Source organism: Chenopodium album, chromosome 20 (assembly GCF_948465745.1).
Source record: "Chenopodium album chromosome 20, dcCheAlbu1.1, whole genome shotgun sequence".
Lineage (NCBI taxonomy): Eukaryota > Viridiplantae > Streptophyta > Magnoliopsida > Caryophyllales > Amaranthaceae > Chenopodium > Chenopodium album.
Window position 1 is genome coordinate 7,611,323 of NC_137853.1, and position 12,165 is coordinate 7,623,487.

Sequence of the window (12,165 nt, forward strand, 5' to 3'; positions counted from 1 at the left end):
TGATCACTTGTATTGTCGTCAATGTTCCAGCCTAATTCTAAATATCGACAACTTTAATATTACTCTTTTCTATTCAAAATGTAAGTAGTATTAAAATATTAGAAAAATTGTCACCATTAATCCCAACTTTGCTTCGTCCACCAATATTAAGCCCAACTTTCGATTATTCTCTATCGCTCCCAACTTTATACGTATGACCTTTAACTGGTAATCAGGTTAACATTTGTGAATTAGTTTTTTTTTTTTTTTTTGCACATATATCAATATTTAATTGGTTGAAAAAAAAGAGAAAATAAAAACAAAAGAAAAATGTAAAAAAAAAAAAAATTCTAAAACTAACCCAACCACCACACCACTACCACCGGCAGCACAGCACCTGCCCCACCTTTGATGCACACCCTTCCCACACGCAGCCCAGCCACCACACTCACTCCCTTCCTAGCCCACCACTACCGGAAAACCAATCCCAACCCTAAACGGTCGTTTCCTCACCAAAAAAAAAACCCTCCCAAAATCGACCACCAAAATTGGCCACAAAATGGCCAAAATCGGCCGATGTTGGGGCTGAATGGTTAATTTCAACCCTTAATCGGCCAATTTCGGCCGTTAGTGGCTGATTTTGTGGTCGTTTAGGGAAATGGGTTTCGTCTCGGACGGTTTAGGGATGCGGGAATTGGAGGTTGGTGGGTTTCATGGATTTCATGGTGAGCGAAGGGGAAAGGCGAGGTGGTTTAGCAAAGCGTCGACACTAGGGGAGAGGAAGGAGGACTGGGCGGCTGCCGCCGCTCTAGGGGGGAAAGGGGTTGGGGTGGTCGTGGTGGCAGCAAGCTGGGCATGGGTGGTTTTTGGGTTGTTTTCGTTTTTGTTTTTAAGCCAATTATACTCTGACAAGTGTCTAGTAACCTGTCATATTAGGTTAGATGACAGGTTGGGGGTGATGATAAAAATTAATAGGGTGCAAAGTTGGGAGTGATAAGAAATAAACGGAAGTTGGGATTAATTTCGGCGGATGGAGCAAAATTAAGATTATTTTATCCTATCAGATAAACCATTCTACCATTTTTATTAGACTGTATGTCATTATAGATCGTTTTACAGTACTAATGCGGTATTACCGTATTACTTTTTTTTTTTTTTTTGGTGTTCTACCCAGTTCACCCCTTGGTCTAATCCGGATTTGGGGATCAGTTCTTGGTGGTTAGGTTCCAGTCCCCTCCCAATTGTTGTTGCGGGGGATCGTACACGGGTACTCCCTACCAAGTGTAGTCTCAATCACCACTACACCAACAGCCAATTGGTATATTACAGTATTACATGACTAAATGTAACTTTACAGCACTAATAAATAAAATACAACTTTAAAATCAGCAGAGCTACTGAGTTTTTGGATTAGCAAGTAGAGAATTTTGCTAAGTTTGAGGTAACTAACAACCTCGGAGAAAAGGGTAACTGACTAACTGACCATTTTGATTTCCTTAATACAAGGATGTTAGTCTTTCAATTAGTATAACACTTGTACCTCTCAGCCTCCAAAACTGCTAATTCCATTACTTTTTTGGTTGTCTTAGTTCATTGAATCATTAATTGGGTCACGCGTAGAATGTCATTCAATTCTTTAACTCTATATCATAAATTAGGAAATTTTGACAATTACCACCTTTTTTTATGTCCATTTTAGCAATTACCACCTTCTATTTTTTTTTTTTTTTTTGAAAATTACCACCTACTATTTTCAAAAAATCAAAAGTTACCACCTTCTTGCCCCCTAACTACCACGTGACGTCATTTTGGGCTCATTTGTTCCATTTCCTCCTTATTTCCCTCACATTTCTCATTCCTAACTCGATTCTCATCCCCCCTTTCACTTTTTTTCCCCTAAACAATAAAAAACACTTCAATTCACTCCTCCAAATCAAAATTGACGAACAATTATTGGTGGTTTGGGGGAAAAAAAAGTGAAAGGGGAGATGATAATCCAAATAGGAATGAGAAATGTGAGGGAAATAGGGAGGGAAGGGAAAGAATGAGCCCAAAATGACGTCACGTGGTAGTTGGGGGGCAAGAAGGTGGTAACTTTTGATGTTTTTGAAAATAAAAGGTGGTAATTTTCAAAAAAAAAAAAAAAAAAAAATAGAAGGTGGTAATTGATGGACATAACAGAAGGTGGTAATTGTCAAAATTTCCTATAAATTATTGTAAACTAGGGTTTGTTTGTTATTGTTTATAAAAAAAACATAAATGTGGAAACTAGAAAATGTGTACTATCAATTTTCAAAATTAACATATTTTCTCTATTACATATTAGTTGCAACTTTGAAATATATTTTTTTTAATAGACTTTGAAATATATATTTTTTTAATAGACTCTGAAATATATTTTCTCTATTACATATTAGTTGCAACTTTGAACTATACATTTTCTCTATTACATATATTAGTAATTTCTTTGTTAAAATAATATAGTAATGATTTTAAAATATAATAACTAGAAACTAGAAATTTTATTAGTTGTGTTAGATTAATAGCTTATTTGACCAACATTAGCTTATTGACTATTAAATGAATTAATTTAAAGTGTTTTTATTTTTTATTTTTGACAAGACGAATTTAAAGTGTTTGGTGAAAAGCCTATTTCATTAGCTTTTTCAAAAAGCTCCTCTTAGAAGCTTTTTCATTAGCTTATTCAATATTTTAAGGTGAAATGACACTTATACATACCCCCATTTAATTTAAAATTCTATTTCAACTACCAACCCCCACAATTATATCATTAATCATTTTACATAATCAACCAAACAAGTTTTAACAATCAGCTATTTACCAAACACTTTTATACAATCAGTTAATAAAATAAATAAATTAAATTAGTTAATACAATCAATTAATAAAATAAATTAATTAAATTAGTTAATACAATTAGTTAGTCAAAATCTGTTAACACAATCAATTTCAACTTTAAGCTTTTCACCAAACACAACCGTTATATTAAAGGACCTAAACTTGTATTTCCAAATCATTTTACTTAACGACCTAAACTTGTTTTTCATTCCTAGCTGAATTTTGGTGTCTCAAGTGATAATAAGAGCCCAAAGACCGATAATTTTCCAGCCCAAAAGAAACTGGTTTCATGTCCTTTATTAGCCCAAAGCGTTCATGTTAGTAGCTCATGTACAATTATGATGGATTGGGCCGAGTTCCACAATCCCTGCTAAGTTTTGTTGCACTTTGGAGTGACTAAATTAAATACTCCCTCTTTAATCATTGCAAATAATATGTAACAGAGGTAGTATTTAAAATGAGAACTAGGTAATCATATTCGAATTCATGAAAAATGTACTCCATGAGACCATGACTAACAAAAAAATGTGACAAGAAAGAGAAATTTCCTTCATCATTGCAAGTCATGTATGCACCACGTTACATTTTGTCTTATTAAATTAGGCTTGTTCCTTTATTTTAACAATATAGCATGAAATTTCCTCCATTGTTATATCATTTCCATAAAAACCAGGTGTTAGACATACACTTTGCCAACAGAAATAAATTCACACCACTTTCGTTAATCTCGAGTACATTTTATTGCACCAAAAACCATGACTTTGCCTGTTTTATAACCCACAGTTTCATTCTCTTCATACACCCTTCTATATATATATATATATGTCATCCTACCTTTATTCTCTTCATTAACTAATTACACAAAATTTCCTTACTTTTTGATGTCATTGCCTAATTAATTAGGCATAAATTCTACGTTAAGTTGTGTTACTGTACAAATAGCTGCTGCTGCATTAAATTAGTGAGTTAAGCAGATAAGCACATTGTACGTTCTTTTTACTACTACAAATAAGTGGTTAATTTTAATTTTTTCCAAGAAACTATAATATAATGGATGTGTTTATTCCGGAAGAGTATGTGATTAAGAGAAGAATAGAGAGAAGGGCTGCGGCGGCAGCGGAGGGGTCGAGGTCGCGGTCGAGGTCAGGGAGGTGCTCGGAGACGTCGTCGTCGTCGTCATCAAGTGGCAAACAAGTAACTAATAGTAATAATAAAGGTCAATCAATTTCATGGCTTGATCATCGTAGTGACAACTTCCTACATAGCTGTTGCTTCTAATTAAGTTATTTAAACTAGATGTAGTTATATATATATTAGCCAACACATAAATCATATTAGCCAACAGATAAAACACATCAGCTAATACATGAAATATATAAGCCAACAAGGAAAACATATCAGCCAAGCTATCCGCACGAAAATTTGCTTGAGGAGCAATACGCTCTTAAATTTGATAAACTAACTTATATGTACCATTTATTTAAAAGAAAAAAAATTATTGATTTTAAAAATAAATCAGATTGAATTGGATTGACATTTTTATTTTTTTGGAAAATCAGAGTTTCACATCGAATTGGCTTGAGAGGATTAAAGTCAAATACACCAAAATAATTGAGCTTTGTTTTTGGTTCATTATATTTCTATAAGACGAGCTTATGTTATTTTTATTTTAAGACGTTCATTCAGTTTGAGGGCAACTTTAATAGGTTTAATGTTAACTTTAATCCCTTTACTGGTAGCTTTTAGAGTAACTTTAACTCGTTGTACGATAAGTTAATAGAAGTCCATCTTAATTAAGAATTTGTGTTTTATAAACATACATTTCTTCTCTTGCTTTTTTTTTTTAATTTTTCTTTGGACGCATTAGTTGTCTCACTTTCTTTTAAATGGATAATTTTATAATTTACAAAGTGTTATTGTCGAACAATTTATATTTATTCCTCAAGATCGTATATTAGCTTTTAAGTCATTTTGAGTTTGTGGGATGGACGATATTGAGCTACATTGTGATTCTTTTTATTATTTTTTTTATCACATTATCGAAAACAATTGGTAATTATAAGGTAATTTCAATTTGAATTTTCTATTGAATCCAAATTACCAAACTTAAATTTGGTGGATCAAATAGAAGTTGGTACATCTTTGGATAAAATTGGACTCAATATTTCAAAACAGTATAATTTGAATTCAAATAAGATTGGATTGGATTGGACTTTAATCCAAACCAACATAAAACTACTTTTCATTTTACTATGTACACTTATTTAATACCGAATGATATTACTCCCTATGTATACATAACTTCCACAAGTCACCCAACCAAAAAAAAAAAAAAAGAAAAAAAAATCCAAAAGCCTTATTTATGCTCACTTTTTATTTTTTTTCCCAACCTTAATTAGATGCACTAGACCACCAAAGAGTAAAATAAGACATTTAGAGCATCTCCAATGTCAAGCTACAACATATTGTAGCTTGTCTTGCCACATTAGATTTTTAAACTACAAGGGTTGCAAGCTACAAAATTCCATGCTTCAAAAAAATAAAGAAAATAAATAAATAAATAAAATAAAAAGAATAATAAAATAAATAAATAAAATAAAATAAAAAGCTTTCCACATTGGTTGGCTACAATAGTAACAATACCTTGTAGCTTGCTTATTTTATTTTTTTTATGTTTAATATTTTATTAAAATTATTGGATAATAATTTTTTTTTCTTACTACTTGTATAATTATTGGATAGTTGATGAATTGTGAATATTTGTTTAAATAATATGTTTACATTTTAGTCTACAAATAATACTCCTTACATTTTACTTTGTTAGTCCCATATACTATTTTGGTTTCAAAATGATATACACATATGGAATATATTCATAATTTGTGAATAGTTAATCTAATTGGTTGTTTAAAGAGTCATATAATTCTGATTGGTTAATATATGTGCTAGTGGATTGCTGACATGACAAATTATTCCAATTAAGATTTGTTATAGACAATTATAGCCAATTCCCATAAATAATACATGAAAAATACAAAACATTAATTACATAGCTGCAATCAAATTCCAGTTTATTAGGATTTCTCCTTTTCTTATTTTATGTGCGCGATTGATTTCAAATGGGACTAATAAAGTGAAATGGAGGGACCACCAAAAATATTACAGTAATAAAACAATTTATGATTAAAAAAACTTAAAATGTTCAAAAAAAAAGTTTTCTTCCAAAAAAAAAAAAAAAAAAAAAAAAAAAAAAAGAGTGTGATGGAGATGGATCCAATAAAAACCGAAAGATATACGAACTTACGAATTACAAGCAATTTGCAGGCCAAACTATTTTATCTCACACAGTAGTATTTCGATTGGTATAAATTAATATGCAATATCATCTTCTAATCTTCTTTTTTTAAAAATAAAATTGCTCCAAAATTTCAAGCAGTATTGCTCAATTGAGCAGTACTACTCAATGAAGCAACTCTGCCAATTTTGTTTCAACGGTCAAGCTACTGATTTGATACTTTTAAAATTTGCAAGTACCTTTAGGGCCCATTCACATTTATTGAACTGAACTTAGCTGAAATGAACATATTATGAGAGAAATTAGGAACTGAACTAATTGAAGCTGAACTAAACTAAACTGAGATTAAGCTGAAAAGAAAATGCCCTAAAAAACCATTGGAGATGCTCTTAGGGCCCGTTCACATTTACTGAACTGAGCTGAACTGAACTGATTGGAGCTGAACTGAACTGAGCTGAAATGAATATTTTATGAGAAAAGGAAATTAGGAGCTGAATTGAACGAAACTGAACTGAACTGATTGAAGCTGAACTGAACTGAACTGATTGGAACTAAACTGAACTGGAATTAAGTAAATGTGAACAGACCCTTAGTAAGCTTACATGTAGAGCCTGTTCACATTTACTTAATTTCAGTTCAGTTCAGTTCAGTTCAGCTCCAATCAGTTCAGTTCAGTTCAGTTCAGCTCTTAATTTCTCTCTCACATAAAATATTCATTTCAGCTCAATTCAGTTCAGTTCAGTTCAGTTCCAATCAGTTCAGTTCAGTTCAGTTCCAATCAGTTCAGTTCAGTTCAGTTCAGCTCAATTCAGTAAATATGAATAGGCCCGTAGTATCTACTTGTATAATTTTGACAAATAATTTGTTATATTGTTATAATTACGAAATTATTAGGCTAAGTATGAATATTAATTAATATAATAAATTTCAAATTTTATATATATATATATATATATATATATATATATATATATATATATATATATATATATATATATATATAAAGAATCACACATGCATAATTTTAAAGGTTTTTTTATTATTTTTTTTTATTTTTATATTATCAAAAATGAATTAATTTCATGCAATCACAAACTTGTATAATCATCATCAAACCATTTATTCTTCATTAGGCAAAGATCACCAAAAGTAACCATTTGGAGCACCCCTCATGACACTCATCAATAGCTATAAACTGAATAAAATTATCATAAACAAATCTTTCAAAATATATATATATATATATATATATATATATATATATATATATATATATCATAAACAAAAACCTCTAATAATCTTGATCTTCAAAATAATTACTCTGTACTTTTTTTTTTTAATTTGAAAGAAATCTGTACTTTTTTTTTGAACTAACCCCTCACCATTCAAAAAAAAAAAAAAAAAAAAAAAAAAAAAAAAACACACTAACCCCTCAACTCAAAAATTGGTTATTCTGAAATGAGAAAAATGAATGATTCATGACTGATTTTTCATGTTTTTTTAAAAAAGAGCTCATTGATAGTAATTAAATAAAGATAAATTACATTTAAGAAGATATTATTAAATCATTTTGAGAGTATTATTAACTAAGTTTTTACTGTTATCTATATAATTATTGATTTTTTTTTTTTTTTATTTTTTTTTTTTAAAAAAAGGGTGATTTATTAGTATCCTGAAAATCTTTTTAAAAGAGAAACAAATTCGCTTACCTTTTAGTCCTCACAACAAACTCACAAGACATGCACCAATACACAGCTACATTCACACAAATTGTCCACTACTCACAAGACATACACTTTTAAAAACCCAAAAAGTTACAACATTTCAACAAGCCCTTCATTTCTTTCTTTCAACAAAACCAAAAATTTTATCCTTCTCCATTTCATAATGACTCCTTCCTCTCAACCCAAAAAAATGTCCCCAATCCACCAAGCTCCACCACCACAACCTTCCACCACCACCGACAAAATCATGCCAATCATGTCATCCTCACCATCGTCGTCCCAAAAAACAACAAAGCGTTACATGGTGCTACTAGTCTTCAACTATATGTTACTCTTTGTAGGCTCCTTGGCCGCCTCACTCTTAGCCAAATTTTATTTCATCCACAATGGCTCAAGCCGGTGGGTCTCAACTTGGGTCCAATGTGCCGGCTTTCCCTTCCTTATCATCCCTATATTTCTCCCTTACATATTTAAATTAAGCCCTAGAAAACCCTTCAAAAAATTTACAAAAAGATTAATTCTCCTCTCTATGATAATTGGAGTTTTATTTTTCCTAAACAATTTTTTAATTTCTTGGGGCACTTCTTATTTGCCGGTTTCAACATCTTCCTTGCTTTTATCTTCTCAACTCGTGTTCACATTAATCTTATCGTGCCTTATTGTTAAGCAAAAAATCACCTTTAACAACTTAAATTGTGTGATTTTATTAACCATAAGTTCAGTTTTATTAGCTTTAATTTCGAGCCATGATCGTCCCGAGGGTGTCACCAAGCGCATGTATTTTATTGGCTATTTTTGTACCATTGCTGCCGGATTGCTCTTCTCTCTTTATCTTCCTCTCATGGAGAAAATTTATAGGTACATTTTTTTTCCATGTCGTCTTAATTTTATGAATCAATTACGTATACTCTTTAATTTGTGTGTAAAAATCTGTCTCCATTTTTTGATACATTATAGTGCATTAATTGCTTTTTTTTTTTTTTGAAACATAGTGCATTAATTGCATTCAAGATTGTTATCTTAGGAGAATTATTAGAGGGGAAAATTATTTGGTAATTAAAATTATTATTGGGGCAATTATTATAAAGTAGGTGACATTCATTGGGGTAGTATTATAAACTAGGTAACATTAAACTTATTATTGGAGCAATTATTATAAACTAGGTGACATTCGATAACTTTTTTTGCTTAATTTATTTATAATTTTTTTTAAAAAAAAACTTCTAACTATTTTTTTCCAAATCCCTATAAAAAATAGTCCCTTGTTTAATTTTTTAATAGTCCCTACAAAAATATTCCCTTGTTTGTAACTCATAAATTCTCTATACATATTTTATTTAAATGTATTGTAACAAAACATCATGTGTTTTGTGACAAGGGTCAACTTAAACTGTTTTGAAGTAACTGAAATTTGGAATTAACTTTAAAATGAGTAAACATCTATTAAAAAGCTTATGCTTCCTCTGTTTTTCTATAGATACATCAGTTTGAATTTTCACATGGTTCATAAAAATCTTTTGACCCTATGTGTCTTTGATTTTATACTCGTACATAAATATGCATTGAGATGTAATCAAAACAATTAAAATAATGACATTATTTATCATTTTTTCAAAGAAAATGATAATTTTCTTGACTGTATATATATTCGTACATAAAAGTGGTCAAAGTTAGTGAATAGTGTAAATAGTCAAACCAATGCATCCGTATATATATATATATATATATATATATATATATATATATATATATATATATATATATATATATATATATATATATATATATATATATATATATATATATATATATTTTTATTGAAGATCAATTAAAAGAATGCAATATAAATTCTTTCAAAAAAAAAAATGAAAGTAAAAGAATGCAATCTATTAGTATGTCTTTTAAAAACAATTTATAGAATTTCTAATGATCGCTTCTTAGCTTGATTTAATAATTGTGCTATCCACATTTTATTCCAACAACGTATTACGCTCGAGACAAGAAAGAGAATGAAAGTGACATAGCCACATTCCAATTATGGATAAATAATTGCTTAAATCTTTCTTCAAATCGATCCAATAATGGGTAGAAAAATTTCTTTTTGTTTTTTTTTTTTTTTTGAAAAGAGCCGGTAAATCACATGTTTTGTGTTAGTTTGTATTCCTTTTCAAGTTAATTAATCCATTTGAAACTAAAAATAAAAAAAGGTTTTTTGGAATCTATTTGGATATAGCAAATTTTACTCGTAGGATAGTACCAATTTCATCTACTTATAGATTTTACCAAAACTCACGAAATGTCAGAATTTCCAAAAAAAAAAAGTTAAAAAAAAAAAACAAAGATTGGAATGACAAGGTAACTAGCTAAGTGCCTAGAGCAATTGTACACAGATCTTTACAAATTCACCTTTTACTTTTTATTGTTGTTGTTTTTAATTTTGTTTTTTTTTCATTTTTTGTTTATTATTCATTTTTTAATTTTTTGTATGTTTGGAGAAAAAGACAATTTTGCATTTGATAAAGTAAAGTATTTGCAAAGTCCATTCTACATGCTTTTAAAATAAAAGAGTCCATTCTACATATACACGGAGAGTTTTGGTAATTAAAGCGAAAATAAGAATTAGTGGATGACGTGGTAATTCATTAACTTCTTATTACTTGTTACGTTGTTTGGAAAAGAAAAAAAAAAAATAAAAACAAAAAAAACAAAAACAAAAACAAAAATGTAACGAGAATAGTTCGAAATACATTAGCACTCTTATTTAATTCTTATTTCTCACAATTATTATTTATGATCCGTCTATATAATAATGTTTCTTTTTTTCCTACTTACAGTTTATATTTTTATTTTAGAGTTTTTATTTTTCAATAATAACATTAACATACATATTACATACGAATAATTATATTTTAATTTTATAAAGAATTAGTATGAGTCAATGAAAGTTTTCAACTACATCCATTTGCATGACTAATTGACTAATGACTATCGCATCACATGAAATCTCTCATTTATGCTAGCATAGTCAAAATCATATGCAACTTTTATAAGTCTAGTTTTAATTTGTAATTAAATCCATGAAGACCGTAATAACATTAAAATAAAAAATAAAAAAATAATCAGCATTTTTTTCATTTATCATTTATCTTATTTTCTAATATTATTAAACAATTTATGTAACGCTACACATATATTGTTCTTTACATAGGGAGGTGTATTGCTATGAAATGGTGGTAGAGATGCAATTTGTGATGGAGTTTACAACAACGGTGATAGCCACCATAGCAATGGCAGCGGCTGGTGGTTTCAAAGAGATGAAGAGGGAGAGCATGGTCGAATACGACCTAGGTCATAATATGTACTGGCTAACCGTAATGGGTAACATAATAAGTTGGCAAGTGTGCTTCATGGGCACCGCGGGGATGGTGTTTCTGACCACCTCGTTAACGGGTGGCGTGTGCATGACCGCCCTCCTAGGGTTGAACGTGATCGGCGGGGTCTTAGTGTACGGGGACAACTTCAGTGGCCCTAAAGCTGTGTCCACCGTGATATGTGCATGGGGGTTTTGCTCCTACGTGTATGGGTTGTATGTTGATAGGGAAAAAGGAGGGTTTGATGAGAAAAATCGTGCAAAAGAGATGACCCAAATTTTAGTTGATGAACATTGAATTTAGTTTTGTTATCTTTTGAAATAAGCCTAGCTAGCAAAAACAATGGTATAGTGTTACATACATCTTACTTGTTATAAAAAACAAAACAATAATACAAAGTTTATTTTGTAATTACAAAATGTATGTACTTTAAATGGAAATGTGTCAATGGGTGGAACACTTACTATCAGCATTGGTGCATTGTGTTTTAAAATGGGATTTATCTCTTCTTCTTCTTTATTTTTTTTTAATTTTTATTTATTTATTTATTTATTCGTATAAGTTAAGTAAACAAAAGTAGTAATTCTAAAGCATTATCAAAATTCTCATAATAAGGCTAAATACGATCACATTGCCCTTTTAATGGTTAATAAACATGCGTCCAGGGTAAAAAGATTATACGATATGCTTTTAGAAATTAATGTGTAATGTGCTAGACTCTTTTCTAACTTATTCACTGCGAGTGCACGGTTCTTATTGTAAATGTATAGGCCAATTAATACATGCTGTAATCCACGCTAACTAACCTTAATACATGCAAATATTGAATATGAATCAACTATAACTAAGTCTACTAAGATCACACTTACATAGTACTTGTATAATGTATATGCTACTTAGATAGGCAATGTGACAAGGACGTAACCAATTAATTGAT

The 12,165-nt window shown here is 30.0% G+C and overlaps 1 protein-coding gene across 1 annotated transcript; it reads left to right on the forward strand.

Moving 5' to 3' along the window:
- The first annotated feature begins 7,963 nt into the window (after positions 1–7,963).
- Positions 7,964–11,857, forward strand: LOC145598523 (putative purine permease 4). Its single transcript, XM_081654891.1, has 2 exons — positions 7,964–8,715; positions 11,066–11,857. The coding sequence occupies exons 1-2, from the start codon at positions 8,021–8,023 to the stop codon at positions 11,523–11,525; spliced, it is 1,155 nt and encodes a 384-aa protein (XP_081511017.1). The 5' UTR covers positions 7,964–8,020; the 3' UTR covers positions 11,526–11,857.
- Positions 11,858–12,165: the final 308 nt, after the last annotated feature.